The 17,248-nt window shown below is 45.1% G+C and overlaps 1 protein-coding gene across 4 annotated transcripts in view; it reads right to left on the bottom strand.

Moving 5' to 3' along the window:
- The window catches only part of ATP11C (ATPase phospholipid transporting 11C (ATP11C blood group)), a 177,897-nt gene that overhangs the window by 77,151 nt on the left and 83,498 nt on the right, over positions 1 to 17,248 (bottom strand). For all 4 annotated transcript variants that reach the window (XM_077285257.1, XM_077285256.1, XM_077285255.1 and 1 more), the window contains exons 4-8: positions 15,860 to 15,940; positions 14,272 to 14,379; positions 10,016 to 10,144; positions 8,393 to 8,496; positions 3,790 to 3,837 (exon numbers count right to left, since the gene is read on the bottom strand). In XM_077285257.1, the coding sequence (XP_077141372.1) occupies positions 3,790 to 3,837; positions 8,393 to 8,496; positions 10,016 to 10,144; positions 14,272 to 14,379; positions 15,860 to 15,940 (470 nt within the window). The remainder of the gene's footprint in view (positions 1 to 3,789; positions 3,838 to 8,392; positions 8,497 to 10,015; positions 10,145 to 14,271; positions 14,380 to 15,859; positions 15,941 to 17,248) is intronic.

The raw sequence follows: 17,248 nt of genomic DNA, 5'->3' as shown, positions 1-17,248 counted from the left end.
TGGGAAACAAAATTTGAAAGTCTCCCCCCCACTGGGTCGAAGTCACCGCTTCTCCTGTTGAGACTGCTGCTGCTGTTGCTGAGGGATAAGGATGTTTCTCCCCCCTCCCTTCGGGTAACTCCACCTCCCGGACTTGCCTTTCCCTCTCTGAGAGGTTTGGGCCTGAAAGGGACGAAAAAACTTCTTTTTGGGAGTTTTTTGTTCTGGGAGGGCTTTCTTTTTATTGGTCGCTTTCTCCAAGATGTCATCCAGAGAAGGCCCGAAGACCCGAAGACGTAGTTACCTTTAAATGGTATGGCGTACAATTTGGCCTTGGAGGTGATATCACCAGACCACATTTTTAACCACAGCGCCCTTCTAGCGGAGTTAGTCTGTACTAATGACCTAGCAGCATTTCTGATAGTTTCCATAGAAGAATCTGCTAGGAAACCTGTGGCTCTAAGGAGACTGGGTAGAGAGTCCAACAATTCAGCTCTAGACGTGCCCTGGGATATGTGAGATTCTAGTTCACCTATCCAGCGGAAAAGAGCTCTAGCCACACATGTTGAAGCAATATTGGCTTTGAGGGCTACCGTGGAGGTCTCCCACGATTTCTTCAACAGACTTTCTATTTTCCTGTCCATTGGATCTTTTAACTGTGACGAATCTTCGAATGGAAGAGCCGTCCTCTTAGCCACTCTTGCCACCTGAGAATCAACTTTAGAGATATCCCATTTGGCTAAATCCCCTTCTAAGGGGAATCTATGCTTCATCTCGGATGGAGTACTGAGACGTTTTTCAGGTAGTTCCCACTCTTGGTCAATCATATCAGATATATTCGAGTGGATTGGAAACCCTACCCGTTTACCCTTGGTTATGCCACCAAACATCTGGTCCTGTATGGACTGTGGTTCTGGCTCCTCCTCCAGCCCCATAGTACTGCGCACAGCAGCTACTAAGTCCTCAATCCAGTCTGAAGAGAAAAGATACTTCCTAGCTTCAGATGTTATAGGGGACGTAGGTTCCTCCCGTCGACCTGAGGATGAGGCATAGGAGAGGTCTGACTCAGATTCAGAATCCTCCTCCTGGATTTTCCTTTTTTTAGCTGGAGAGGGTGGGGGGGAAAAGGCCGCTAGGGAGGATTGCACCTCTTGCTTGACCAAAGAGCGGATTTCTTCTAGTAAAGAAGGTTGCTCTGCCCTGACAACCTTGTCAGTACAGGTCCTGCAGAGTTTTTTCTCCCATAATGGTGGCAGCTTAATGTTACAGATGGCACACTTCTTTTTAGTAGTAGTATTGGGGTAGACATTTCTCCCTGTAATGAGAGGGGAGAGAGTGACTAAAGGATATCCCCAAGTTACTAACTAAGGACCCCTGTCCCTGCGGCACTTACTGTGGCAGGGGCAGCGCTGGGCTATGCAAGCGCAGGGCAGGTACTGCTCTCCATGACAGGATAGTCTTACCTGCGACGTTTTCTGGCAGGTTTTATACACAGCGGTATGTTCCTGCCCCCAGCGATGTGGAAACACCTCCTCCCATCCATGGTCCAGCGTGGAGGACACCGTCCTGCACGAGACACCGCCGGCGGAAGTGCCTCCAGGGAGCGCAGAAAGGACCGGAAGTGACGCGGGCGATCACTTCCGGGTCGCCAGCGGCATGTGGAGGGGAAGGAGACCGGAGAGCTCCAAGAGGACTCCGGTCAGGAACGCTAGCCTGCTTTGCCCTCACGGGGGCGCGGGAAGGCTAGGAACAGGTCCCGAGGACACCGCAGCGCGGCGTGACGGGAGCAGCATGAGAGGGGAGGTAAGATACGACCCCATGCTGCCCGGTTACATACAAGCCAGTGCTTGTTAGATGCAGCAGTTACCGGCCACCACTGCATACGAAGTTAACCTCTCCTGTCCCATGGGGAACAGGAAAGACACTGGTGAGAGGGAGGTGGGAGGGAGTTTTAACCTCTAAATTTCCTGTTCCCCATTAGGGCAAAGAGGCAACCTCCATATGCCGTCGTGGAAGGTGACTAGAGAAAAATGGGCTGAAAATCTTGGCTTATACTCTAGTATATACGGTATATTCATTATGTAAACTAGGGGGCAGGTCAGTGAGGGAAATGCACTCTACGACTTCAAAGTATAGTCTTGTAGTATGAGCATAACCAATTTAAGAAATACAATTGTTCCCTCAGTCAACGAGTTAAACATCACCGTAGTAGTAGTAGTAGTAGTAGCAGCAATCTACTATATAATTGTCTAAGGGTCACTTCCGTCTTTCTGTCTGTCTGTCCTTCTGTCTGTCACGGATATTCATTGGTCGCGGCCTCTGTCAGTCATGGAAATCCAAGTCGCTGATTGGTCGTGGCAAAACAGCCTCGACCAATCAGCGACGGGCACAGTCCGGAAGAAAATGGTCGCTCCGGACTCCCCTCCGGTCACAGCGCCCGCTCCGGACTCCCCTCCGGTCACAGCGCCCGCACCGGACTCCCCTCCGGTCACAGCGCCCGCACCGGACTCCCCTCCGGTCACAGCGCCCGCACCGGACTCCCCTCCGGTCACAGCGCCCGCACCGGACTCCCCTCCGGTCACAGCGCCCGCTCCGGACTCCCCTCCGGTCACAGCGCCCGCTCCGGACTCCCCTCCGGTCACAGCGCCCGCTCCGGACTCCCCTCCGGTCACAGCGCCCGCTCCGGACTCCCCTCCGGTCACAGCGACCGCTCCGGACTCCCCTCCGGTCACAGCGCCCGCTCCGGACTCCCCTCCGGTCACAGCGCCCGCTCCGGACTCCCCTCCGGTCACAGCGCCCGCTCCGGACTCCCCTCCGGTCACAGCGCCCGCTCCGGACTCCCCTCCGGTCACAGCGCCCGCTCCGGACTCCCCTCCGGTCACAGCGCCCGCTCCGGACTCCCCTCCGGTCACAGCGCCCGCTCCGGACTCCCCTCCGGTCACAGCGCCCGCTCCGGACTCCCCTCCGGTCACAGCGCCCGCTCCGGACTCCCCTCCGGTCACAGCGCCCGCTCCGGACTCCCCTCCGGTCAGCGCTCACACAGGGTTAATGGCAGCGTTGACCGCGGTGTAACGCACTCGGTTAACGCTGCTATTAACCCTGTGTGACCAACATTTTACTATTCATGCTGCCCAGAAGGGGAGTATGTAACTATTTTTTATTTTAATTTTTTTTTTTTTTTTTTAACAGGGATAATATGGTGCATACTACGTGACTGGCCAATATACTACGTGACTGGGCAGTATATTACATGGCTCTGTGCTGCATACTACGTGTCTGTGCTGTATACTACGTGGCTCTGTGCTGTATACTATGTGGTTGGGCAATATACTACGTGGCTGCACAATACACTGCGGGGGCTGCGCAATATACAACGTGCGCTGCGCAATGTACTATGTGGACTGGGCAATATACTACGTGGGCTGCGCAATATACAACGTGTACTGTGTGGGCTGCGCAATGTACTGCGTGGCCTGTGCTATACACTACGCATACATATCCTAGAATACCCGATGCGTTAGAATCGGGCCACCATCTAGTAGTAATAATAATATCATCATCATCATCATCACCAGGGGTGTCGTGTCAAACTGCATTCCTCGAGGGCCTCAAACCATGCGTGTTTTCAAGATTTCCTTCTCATTGCACAAGGTGCTGGAATCATTCTGTGCAGGTGATTAAATGATCACCTGTGCAATACAAGGAAATCCTGAAAACATGACCTGTTTGCAGCCCTTGAGGAATGCAGTTTGACACCCCTGATCAAGACGACCTCCCAGAAAAGAAGCCTGGCCACATAAAACATTGTACCTCGCTTTGACTTCCTGATTAGTGTAGATGTTCATCCGACCAACAAACCTGAAAAAGAGGGAAAAAAAAAAGCTTAAAAGCTCAATCCATTATTACACTATCACCTTTATTTGTCTAGTTTGTTGTGTTTTTTTTGCCATTTTCTCATTTGCGCCTAATTGTTCTTTTAATAAGAGGTTTTCATAAATTGTGACTTTTAAAAAATTTCCCCCGCAAATTAACTCTCAACTCAGTCATCCTTTTCAACGAGAGTGATTTTATTTTATAGAGGCCTGACATTTTTGAGCAAAAATAAGGTAAAAAGGCAAAACTAAAGAAGCAGGTTTAATTTTGCGTCAATTCGTGCACCACGGGCGTCATTAGGTTAATATCATAAGGTTCTGAGAAGCTGTCAGATCAGGGCGACCGGACCGGGACTTGTACCTAAAGACAAGTTTCAGAAAAACATGTTGGCAATTTTTCTGCTCCAGTTTTCTTGGGTGAGCAATCTAAGTGGTGCCAAGACTTCTGCCCTTTCTAGTCCTTGTATCTCACCTTCGAGCGATATCGCCACTTATTACTAGCTTATCTTTCCCTTTGTTACAGGACGCGCACGTCACTCTTCATCCGTCCGGACTCTGCCGGTGTGACGTCACTTAGATCAACAGTATAACTCTCGATATGACGGCCATCTGACTCAGTGCTCCTGTAAAGCTCTGCATGTTATCTCTGGAAATCCAAACCCTGCGTATCGAACCCGAGCACACACCCAACGCTAGCATATCCAGTCTACGACACGTTCTATAGTCGCCAGATACAGAGCTCCGGATAATCAGACAATACACGCGGAGTGGTTGCAGCCAGCTCTGGTATTATAGAGGACGAGGCTTGTAGTAAAACTGCGATTGTGATTTCCCCAGAAGCAAAGCCTGGAAACCCTGTACTTGAAAACGTCAGAAAATCAGAAGATTGTGTAATTAAAAGTCCCCGAAACTGTGTAATTGAATGCTCTAGTTATTTTAATTAAGACAGGATTCTTAATTAAACGCTTTTAAGACACAGTATTGTAATTTCTTGGGAAAAAAAAAAATCTTGCCGACTAAGGATTCAGCATTGAGATGGGACCCAGGGCACCAACCAAAATATTAGAAATCTAGTTTATGAAAGATTTCACATAGGAGATCTAGGGGATTTTGGAAAATGCGTTCAGCCTTCTGAGCGTGTATTTACACTGAACATCGCATCACGTTACGGCTTGTCCTCCTTGGTGTTGACATTTTAAAGTGAGGACATAGCAGGTGTTGCCAAGATCTGAAAATGGTGACATTTCCAAGAACCCATCTCCAATCTTAGACAAGTGAACGGGGCATAAAAGCCAGATGAAAAGAAAATTCGTTTTTAGCGACATGAAACCTCAAAAATGGCATCAATTCTTTGGGATGATTGTGTCATGCCTCCTGACAGCTATCACCACTTGTCGCAAACTAAGGGTACTGTCACACAGTGGCACTTTGGTCGCTACGACGGTACGATCTGTGACGTTCCAGCGATATCCATACGATATCGCAGTGTCTGACACGCAGCAGCGATCAGGGACCCTGCTGAGAATCGTACGTCGTAGCAGATCGTTTGGAACTTTATTTCGTCGCTGGATCTCCCGCTGTCATCGCTGGATCGTTGTGTGTGACAGCGATCCAGCGATGTGTTCGCTTGTAACCAGGGTAAACATCGGGTTACTAAGCGCAGGGCCGCGCTTAGTAACCCGATGTTTACCCTGGTTACCAGTGTAAAAGTAAAAAAAAAAAAAAAAAACGTACATACTCACATTCCGGTGTCCTTCAGGTCCCTTGCCGTCTGCTTCCCGCTCTGACTGACTGCCGGCCGGAAAGTAAGCAGAGCACAGCGGTGACGTCACCGCTGTGATCTTCTTTCACTTTACGGCGGCACTCAGTCAGAGCGGGAAGCAGACGGCAAGGGACCTGAAGGACACCGGAATGTGAGTATGTACGGTTTTTGGTTTTTTTTTTACTTTTACGCTGGTAACCAGGGTAAACATCGGGTTACTAAGCGCGGCCCTGCGCTTAGTAACCCGATGTTTACCCTGGTTACCCGGGACCTCGGCATCGTTGGTCGCTGGAGAGCGGTCTGTGTGACAGCTCTCCAGCAACCACACAACGACTTTCCAACGATCACGGCCAGGTCGTATCGCTGGTCGTGATCGTTGGAAAGTTGCAGAGTGTGACAGTACCCTAAAGGTACCTTCACACTAAGCGACGCTGCAGCGATATCGACAACGATGCCGATCGCTGCAGCGTCACTGTGTGGTCGCTGGAGAGCTGTCACACAGACAGCTCTCCAGCGACCAACGATGCCGAAGTCCCCGGGTAACCAGGGTAAACATCGGGTTGCTAAGTGCAGGGCTGCGCTTAGTAACCCGATGTTTACCCTGGTTACCAGTGTAAATGTAAAAAAACCAAACACTACATACTTACATTCGCATCCCCCGGCGTCCGCTTCCCTGCACTGTGTGAGCGCCGGCCCTAACAGCAGAGCGGTGACGCCGGCACTGACACATTCAGTGCATGAAGCTCTGAGCAGCAGCGCGGACGCCGGGGGACGTGACGGACATCAGAGGGTGAGTATGTACTGTTTTTTTTTTTACTTTTACAATGGTAACCAGGGTAAACATCGGGTTACTAAGCACGGCCCTGCGCTTAGTAACCCGATTCTAACCCTGGTTACCATTGTAAAACATCACTGGCATCGTTGCTTTTGCTGTCAAACACGACGATACACGCCGATCTGACGACCAAATAAAGTTCTGAACTTTCAGCAACGACCAGCGATATCACAGCAGGATCCAGATCGCTGCTGCGTGTCAAACACAACGATATCGCTATCCAGGACGCTGCAACGTCACGGATCGTTATCGCTGCAAAGTCGTTTAGTTTGAAGGTACCTTAAGAGACCTTAGTCTGTATGTCGAGATGTTAGCACCTCTTAACTTTGCATGTCCCAGTGGTTGGGAGAAAAACGACAATCTGGATGACAGCAAGACGTGCAATGAGGCGAGCGTCTGCAAGGAAGGATCATCAGACTAGAAGAATGGTGAGAAGTCTGTACTGCAAGTGAAATTAGGTGTCACAAACCAAGGCAAAGGCAATCAAGCCTTAGATCTGCCCAGGAGATATAGGAGCCCATAGCCCCATGATTTCCCATGGAATAATGCTCATTAATAATATACATTAATAGAAAACCCCAGCTTGAGATGCTGTAACGTCCTCCTAAAAAAAGAAAAGAATATGTCTGGCAGCAGACATGTTTACTTCTGTGGTTCTAGGTCTTTCGGTATGCTCCGAGTGATCGTGTAAAGGCGTGGTGACATGGCGCACTACAAGTAACAGTGTGACTGGCACCCTATAGAAGCCTTATCTATGTGTGAGGATAATCCTGATCAGTGCGACTATAGGTGTGCGAGTCATGGTTGACCATTATTCTGCACCGGTGTGGACTCTTCCGTATAACACCATTACTCGGTGTACGACTATTGACCCGCTGAGTGGACCCATCGCTGTATCACTAGGGGAAGTGATAACATTCAGACATTAAGGACTTTATCTGGTTTTCAGCCTTGGGGTTTTTATAAGGAAAACACGTCAAACTAATTTATTTCATCTGTAGACCAAATATGCGACCAGAAACCAGATTGTAAAACAACATAAAACTAGTAAAACGGTTTGTGATTATAGGATTCAGTCATAACTGCAAGGTCAAAAATGTCTCATGTACACACACCCTAAAGTACGGCCTTGTTCTGCAAAGTTGTAAGTATATTTGATTCCTTTTCCTTGATTTGGTGGTAAGGACTCAAAGGACACTTGGGACTCTGAACTTGGGTTATCAGCTTGTGTATTTTGGCAAAAACATTGACTTTCTTCCTTATAACTTTTCCAGAATGTGGTCTGGCCTTGTGATGCTGTGCTGTCAGTATTAGTAACTGACCACCCATTACTGACCCCCATACTATGAGTATATCGGTTAATTGCGCTCTTCCCTTGTACATCCTCCATATACCATTGTTTCTCATGCACTACTGGCCTTTTTTATTTTAATTATTTTTTAAATGTATTTTTTTTTTTTTAATTCAATTTATTTTTTAAACTGGTAGATATTGATGTGAATAGGAGCTGAGCTGCAATGCCCGGGAATGGCTGCTACACAGTGAGCCATGGTGTTATTCGGTTTACATCTGGACAGCCCTGCAAACAGGCTGCAAGATTATCGTGACCAACAGTTCCTAGCCAGGCTCGTTTCCTTATATTGTGTAGTCTTAACAGGTTGCCTATACTGAGCAAACGCACATTTGTCGATGACATGATCTTTTTGGACTGCACAAAAGATTATAATTTCCAGCAGTCCTGTGTAGACAGGTCCTATGCTGCAGAGAACAATGGTATCCTGAGCGATCTATACTAACCAACCGCCGATCAGCAAAACAGGAGCGAACCGGGGGTCATTAAGCGCTAGTCTGAACGGACTTTAAGGATAAGCCATCAATATCTCAATAGTGGAGAACGTCCTCCTGTGATACAGGGTGCGAGAATAATCCCAGACAGCAGCTTACTTGTAGAGGTCAGGCTGGGGCTGTTCACATTCAATAGTGGCTGTGAGACTGTCCATTGCATCATCATTGCACAAAACGGATGTTTCCCGCACAGCATAATAGGTCTGCAATAAAATGAAAAAAATAATAAAAACAAATTATATATTTATTTAATTTATTTAAGTGCACGTATACAACAACCATGTCTGTACTATGGGATAGTGAGGCTATGTTTGCACTGCAGTGCTTTCCCTGTGCATGAATCCTCCAGAACAGCGTTACCGGCTTTTTTTTCCCCAGAAATACAATATATTGGACTTTGGAGACTATTTATAGGACTGGTCTCACTTAATTATCAGCAGTCCCGTCAATGATGGAAACACTGCTAAACCCGAGTGCTCAGCTTCCCTGCTATATATAGAGCCGGCTGCGGATCGACATTATTTTAGTTGCCAAGATTTTTTTTTCCAATGTGCCATCATTATTCAGGTTGCTGCCACGGAGAGCTGCAATGTCCCGCTCTGCAGAGAGATGAGCGCGCTGCGGAGCTGATGAAGTGGACACAACCGAGTCGCTTGGTAACTCGCTGACCTTTTAATAAAACATTTTGGAAAGGTGTTTAGTGCGGAGCCTCCGGGAAGACATTGCTTATTTGCTCTCAAAAGAGGAAGAAGCATTGCAGTATTCAGCTTCATCACAGATGTACGGACAGGACATCTGTCACTTTATTACCACTTGTATGGTAATATAGCCACAGGTCACATTATTAATTTCTTATTGACATACATCTTTTATTATTAATTTATTGGCTTTAAATAACAGATTGCTCTATGGACAGAAGAAAATAATGTCAAATGTAAGGGATTAGGCAATGCTTTCAAATACATTAATACATTGACACATCTTTGATTAATACGTTGACACTCAAAAAACTGTGCTAAATACCTTCCACAAATCCCCTACCTCCCCCCACACCCCAAATTCTGCTGCTCTTTTCCATTTTGCCATGCATCACTGCAGTGTAGAGATATTCACTTTATTGCTCTGGAGTGCAGTATGTGAAATCTCTGCTTGTAGGCTTTTCTTGGGGCGTTTACTTCAGTCTTCGCTTAGGTACGCGCTTTTACCTCCCCCTCCCAGACAATGCCAATAACAGCTGGGGCAGCTGATCGATCAGTCTGAAATGCTGTTAGCTGTGATTGAGAGCATCTGGGAAGGAGGGATGAAAGTGCTTCCCCCCCCCCAAAAAAAAAAAGCTGAAGAAACACACAGTTGATATACAACCAGAGATTTCACATATCGTGCTTCAAAAGTAACAAATGTGAATATTTTTGCAATGAAGTGACACAGCGCAGAACAGAAAAGTGCAATAGAATCAGGGGAGCTCAGGGGCAAGGTATTTAATGGTTTTGATTTTAACAAGTGACAGGTCCTCTTTAAAGGTTTTGTATCAAGGTTTGAAGTTATTACCTACCCATAGGATAACTTCGTGATCACCGTGGGCCCAATTGCTGGGATCCTGAGTGATCCTGAATACTGGGTTCTGAAGAATCACATCTGAATGGCATGGAGGCCAACCATGCATTCTCTATAGCTGAGTACACTGCTCCATCACTGGCTGCAACCTCTATGCCGTAACCGTACCTTGAAGTTAGACTCCCCGTCCAGACTCGCTGTAGTAACTGTACAGGTGCCATCTCCACAGCTGGAGGAAAGAAGAATGAGGTCACATGGGAAGGTCTCGTTGTCCATCACTTCAACTATGTCACCAACCTTTAAAAGAAATAAGACAAACACTTTTTTTCTTAGAAAATACAAAAAAAATTGCACTCCTACCCTAACCCACTTCAGCAGCGAGACCCTAAAATATGGGTCCACTCGTGTCTGCAGTTATGTACGTCTCTGAAGGCTGCATGGAGTTGTCCCTTCAAGTCAGCGTATAAATAATCAGATTCTGAACATTTCCAGTAATAGCCATAAAACTTTTCACCCAGCCTGTCCCGTATGTTAGCTCCTCCTGATGGGGAATTAATAATTTCTATGTATGTGGCATCTGTCGGCCACTTGTCGGGCTGGTTGGTACCTATCCTTAGAAGATACCTGTCGATACTTGGTGAGTGGCCAATGGACACCATGTCATTAGCACTTCCACCTTTCGTATAGGGAAGTGAGAGTAGTTGGATAACCTGTCTAGCTCAAGCCCGAGGACATACTCATGGGTGAATAATGGGTTGTACCCTATTAGGAATTATCTTCAAGGCCCCAGCAACCAAGACATTTTATGAAGTCTACTTTCCAGCCCTTTAAACGCTCAAGTATTACCTACATAAAAGATCTTTATTACACCTAAGCATATTTTATTCAGTGTAATCTTTGTTTAATATGTCATACGGGGCAAGAAAAAAAAAAAAATGTGAATCTCAGGTTAAGGAAAACTTGTATCCCCAAAGCAAAACGGGCGTTGGGATTCTGACGGCAGAAAATTGCCAATTCAGAATTTTACAGCCAGTTCTGCTCTGAGCAGAGGAATTGTGATCACCGCTGAATAATATATTATCGTGAAATACATTATTAAACAAAGGGCAAACTAAAAATACACATTCTACAGCAATAACTCATCTGTGAGATTTTCAGTTCTATTTTAACTTCAAAGTGTTCTACATCTTAAAAAGGACAGAAGACAAAACTAGAGCATCAAAATCAGAGATCAGCAACCTGAAGCGCTCCAGCTGATGTTGAACTACAACTGCCAGCATTCCTCGCCAGAAGCAGACTGTGCATGTAGGGCGTTGTATTGTGAAGAGCTGGAGTGCCGCAGGCTGCTGATCACTGATCCAGAATATATCTGTATAGCCATAAGCTACCGTCCAGACGTAAAGCTTGGGGTCCACATACACAGACGGGAATAAAGCTAGAGATGATATTTCACGGGAGCAGAGCATAAAAAAATCCTTACCAGTCAGTCACCTCTCAACCAATTAACAGACCGAGGCCTCCATATACAGTACAGACCAAAAGTTTGGACACACCTTCTCATTTAAAGATTTTTCTGTATTTTCATGACTATGAAAATTGTACATTCACACTATGAATTAACACATGTGGAATGATACACTTAACAAAAAAGTGTGAAACAACTGAAATTATGCCTTATATTCTAGGTTCTTCAAAGTAGCCACCTTTTGCTTTGATGACTGCTTTGCACACTCTTGGCAATCTCTTGATGAGCTTCAAGAGGTAGTCACCGGGAATGGTTTTCCAACAATCTTGAAGGAGTTCCCAGAGATGCTTAGCACTTGTTGGCCCTTTTGCCTTCACTCTGCAGTCCAGCTCACCCCAAACCATCTCGATTGGGTTCAGGTCTGGTGACTGGAGGCCAGGTCATCTGGCGTAGCACCCCATCACTCTCCTTCTTGGTCAAAAAGCCCTTACACAGCCTGGAGGTGTGTTTGAGGTCATTGTCCTGTTGAAAAATAAATGATGGTCCAACTAAACGCAAACCGGATGGAATCACATGCCGCTGCAAGATGCTGTGGTAGCCATGCTGGTTCAGTATGTCTTCAATTTTGAATAAATCCCCAACAGTGTCACCAGCAAAGCACCCCCACACCATCACACCTCCTCCATGCTTCACGGTGGGAACCAGGCATGTAGAGTCCATCCGTTCACCTTTTCTGTGTCGCACAAAGACACGGTGGTTGGAACCAAAGATCACAAATTTGGACCCATCAGACCAAAGCACAGATTTCCACTGGTCTATTGTCTATTCCTTGTGTTCTTTAGCCCAAACAAGTCTCTTCTGCTTGTTGCCTGTCCTTAGCAGTGGTTTCCTAGCAGCTATTTTACCATGAAAGCCTGCTGCACAAAGTCTCCTCTTAACAGTTGTTGTAGAGATGTGTCTGCTGCTAGAACTCTGTGTGGCATTGACCTGGTCTCTAATCTGAGCTGCTGTTAACCTGCGATTTCTGAGGCTGGTGACTCGGATAAACTTATCCTCAGAAGCAGAGGTGACTCCTGGTCTTCCTTTCCTGGGGTGGTCCTCATGTGAGCCAGTTTCTTTGTAGCGTTTTCCCAATTTTTTGACTGACTGACCTTCATTTCTTATAGTAATGATGGCCACTCGTTTTTCTTTACTTTGCTGCTTTTTTCTTGCCATAATACAAATTCTAACAGTCTATTCAGTAGGCCTATTAGCTGTGTATCCACCAGACTTCTGCACAACACAAATGATGGTCCCAACCACATTTATAAGGCAAGAAATCCCACGTATTAAACCTGACAGGGCACACCTGTGAAGTGAAAACCATTCCCGGTGTCTACCTCTTGAAGCTCATCAAGAGAATGCCAAGAGTGTGCAAAGCAGTCATCAAAGCAAAAGGTGGCTACTTTGAAGAACCTAGAATATAAGACAATTTCAGTTGTTTCACACTTTTTGTTAAGTATATAATTCCACGTGTTAATTCATAGTTTTGATGCCTTCAGTGCGAATGTACAATTTTCATAGTCATGAAAAAAAAAAAAAAAAATCTTTAAAAGAGAAGGTGTGTCCAAACTTTTGGTCTGTACTGTACATGAGATCATATTTGGCAGAACCCTCCAACCATCTGATGTATAGGGGCCTCCTAACCGGTGATGCTCGGGGAGAGATGGATCAGCTTGATGGAATTAATGCCCGATCCTTTTAGTCTCCGCCAGCAGCGTTCTCCTCTTCTCCCGGTATAAGCACATGAGCACTCGGCCGGGCCAACACTCGTGTAAGTGGGGACAGACGGCTATATATCCGGCTGACGGCGCTCTCATGGTTATGGCCAGTCTTACTGATGCATCTAGATAGCCGTTACACGTGATGCTCTTCCCAAAATGTATATTTTCATCTGCACGCCTCTTGATGGATTCCACAAGTAACTTGGTGGGAATTTTTTTTTCAACAAATTAATAATGGAATTAATAAAATTTCACAAGCGAAACATCTTAATAGGGTTGTACTATAAACAACTTTTATAACCGACTAACAGGACCCGGCGAAGACCAAGAATGGGGGTCTCACAATTCAGTGTGCAAGCACAACGCTACCGAGCATGTGTGACCACTGCTCCCTGTAATGTCAATGGAACCTATACACAGCTAATGGGATTGTCCTGCCTTAGGGGAACTGCAGACTTGTGAATCCTCCAAGCGTGTGCACTGTGCCCTGTGAGGATTCTCCGATGCCGAGAGCAGGTGGCCGCATGACTGCAAGTATGTGATTTGCATACAAGAAGTCATGCATGTCCTAATTGAAGGCAGGTATCTTGAGCGAAGAAGGACACGTCTAGTCTGAATGTGACTGGAAGTATGCAAATCGCATACTCGAGGTCACATGACTGCCCGCTCCCAGCACTGGAGAATTCTTGCAGAGAACAGTGCACACAACAGAGTAGCCTGAGGTCAAACAACCCCTTTAATGAACCAATCAGAGTCAGTGGGTGGTCTCAGGGGCAAAATGCAATCAGAAGTGTATAGTTTATCCTGCAATTCGGTGATACATATTTTTTATGGGAAAACCCCAAGTAAAGCCCGTCTTCAGTTATGTACCGAAAAAAAGAAAAATCACTTTAGCTGAAGCGTCATCCCCCAAAATCACAGCACCCTCTAGTTTGTCTTCGTCAAGGCAAGGAGTTGTCTGTTCCTTGTGATGGTAACTTGCTTCCAGATCAATAGTGGACATGCTCATTTTTGCCTGGTCTGCTACTATAGCATCAAACTAAAGCAGCAAGTTGTATTAATTTCATTTTTAAACCCATTTAGGGGAAATATTATCCAGCAGGACATCAAAAATAAAACTTTAATCAATAGGTATTTTCCCCGATAACGTATTCCCTGCCTGGTCTGACTGTACAGCAATCAGACATGTTGAATACCTTGATCTTCTCGCTCTCCTTCTTGACCCGCTTTGAGTTTTCAATGATGTACACCGTGCTCTTATTGACTTCATTGTCTGCCCGATGGCGTAGCCAGTCTTCATAGCCCTAATGCAAACAATGCAGTATATTCTCACCAACAAACATCACAAATCATCAAAGACAGAGTATGGAGAAAGACTACAAGCTTTACGCTGGAATCGCACACGCATTCTTGTGTTTTGTTTTTTTTTTTTGTTTGTTTGTTTTTTTTTTTTGGGGGGGGGGAGGGGCAAATTATAATGTAATTTGAGTCAAAGCAAGATATGGAGAGGTATAAGCCCGTCCTTTTTATTTATCTCATTACTTAAGAAACCGCTGGGGCTTTAGCCAATAAAACACTCCTAAAATGTCATGCGATTCCAGCTTTATGTGGTTTTTAAAAATGAAAGTCTCCTCAGCGTTTGGGACGCCTTGTTTCTGTGGATAGATGTTCACTCTTTAATCTCCTGCATGCGTTTCTGGATTAAACATTCTAAAAGTCCTGTACAAGTATAGTCAATTTACTCTGAAACATTTTTGTGACCAGTCATTTCTGGGAAAGCAAAAAAGATAATCGTTCTCGGCAGCACATTGTCCTGTGTAAACAACTGCTGAACTGAAAACAACCACTACTGAAAACAATGGCAGCCACTAAACCATCTATCACAGATGATCCAATGCCCGTCTAAAGCATGGCTGGCCTGTGTCAAGCGGCTTATTAAATGACCACCAAGCATGTTGCCGGCCTGGGGTCTTTTAACATTGTGCATCTGGCAGTGTCGATGAACACATTCTTGCAGCTGCAATGTCTGGCTGTACAAACCAGGAGAACAATGCAGAGTATAATGGTTTAGCAATTTGTATTTTTATTTATAATCATTTAAGCCATAAATAGTGACAGTGTTAAATGTAGGATACAAAAGGACATGAAGAGACACAAAATACCATTAGTCAATTAACTCCAATAGGGTTAGATATATACAAATAGTAAGCAGGAGTTGACCATTGTAGAGTAATAAGAGAGTGAATAGATTGCAGCACAAGTCAGTGTAAGACCCTCAAAGGGCTAGGTAATAGTCCGGTCATGTTGACCAATTAGTCAATATATTTATGTCCAGGGCTGCATTTCAAAGAGCAACATGTATAATGAAACAAAATTAGCAGGTCATCTGACCCTATAGGAGAGTGCAGTGCACAAAACCAGGTGACTCCAACCCCAACGCGCGTTTCGCGTGGATATTTTCCCAGCTTTCTCAAGAGGTGGGAAAGCAGGAAAGTATCCACACGAAACGCGCGCTGGGATTGGAACTGTATTTTGTGTCTGTCTGTATGTCCTTTTGTATCCTATATTTTACGCTATGTGACTATTTATGGCTTAAATGATTATGAGTAAAAATACAAATTGCTAAACCATTATACTCTGCATTTTTCTTCTGGCTTGAATATTATGTTTTGGAGTGGTTTGTTGTTTAAATCTGATTATTTGGCACCTTGTGGTGCAGGGCCCATTTCTCATTATGTTACTGGGTTTTTTGTTTCTAATGTCTGGCTCTTTCAGGCCTCTTACCTGTTTAATAGCAGTAACTGTGATGACAAAGAAAAGAGGAAGGCCACTTGTTACTGGGCTTGTTGGTGTATCAACAATAGCCTGTGGGGGAGAAGACAACAAAGTCATTGTTCTAGAGGATTCTGCAAGCCAGAAACACAGCAAACCAGAAATGTGACCACAGGCAGAATAATATACATAGATGGAGGTTAGAATCGCAATCAGTAGTAGATAGCTTAAACAACAGCAATAGATCCATGGTACTAAATCAGAAGTATTAATGGAAATCTATTCTGCCAGAAATCAATGCAGAATTTCCAATATATCAGCAAAAAGAAGTGCAATCCACCTGCTGGCAAGCTGCTGCAGGATAGCCAACGGGTGCGATATTACAAAGCAATCTGAGGTTGAATGTAGATAAATGTAGAGTAATGCACCTAGGACGGAGTAATCCTATTGATGTAAATACATTAAAATGGAGTGTACTGGGGACTACAGATCAGGAGAAGGACTTGGGAATCAATGTCAAGCAGCAGCCGCAAAAGCAAACAAGATTTTAGGAAGTATAAAAAAGAGAAAATCCTTTATAAAGGCCAAATCTATAATATGGAAGTCAGTTCAAAGGTGGGCAACTAGATTACTACAAGGGATGGAAGGCCTTTCATATAACGAGAGGTTCTAAAAGTTGGGTGTTTAGCTTGTTAAAAAAAAAAAACGTCTTAAGCAATGTTCACACGTTCAGTATTTGTAATCCAAAATCAGGAGTGGGTGATAAATACAGAAGTGGTGACGTGTTTCTATCAGGGCTGTGGAGTCGGAGTCATGGAGTTGTAGCAGGAGACCATTTTGGTAAAGTCAGAGTCATGGAGATGGAGGAGTCTGAGTCGGAGGTTTGGCTTACCGACTCCACAGCCCTGGTTTCTATTATACTTCTCAGCTTTGTCCCACTCCTGGTTTTGGCTTACAAATACTGATGTAAAATACTGACCAAATACTGCTAGTGTGAATGTGGCCTTAGAGAGCTCATTTATATGTATAAATATATGTGTGGTCAATTCAAGGGTCTGGTACATGACTTATTCCTTCCAAATGACCAGGTAGTAATGGCCGACACTATAAAAGCTTTTATACAAGGGCTTGATGACTTCCTCACAACAAATGTTGTGGGTTATAAATTATCTAGGGATAGTGAATGTATAACTGGTGGAGAAAGGTTGAACACGATGGATCAAAATCTTTTTTTCAACCAATGTAACTACGTGACATAATAATAAGACCTAAAATGTGATATACAACCAAAGGTGTTTTCATAATAATGTAAATTTTATTTCAATAGTGAACAACATTAAAAGGGGAAGTTTCCACCAGTGGAATAAAAACAGCAGGGGTGTGGGATACATATAAATACAC

The sequence above is a fragment of the Ranitomeya variabilis genome, chromosome 2 (assembly GCF_051348905.1).
Source record: "Ranitomeya variabilis isolate aRanVar5 chromosome 2, aRanVar5.hap1, whole genome shotgun sequence".
In the NCBI taxonomy this organism is placed as follows: Eukaryota; Metazoa; Chordata; class Amphibia; order Anura; family Dendrobatidae; genus Ranitomeya; species Ranitomeya variabilis.
Note: the sequence above shows the minus strand (reverse complement) of the source record. Positions and strands in the feature narration are given on the sequence as shown.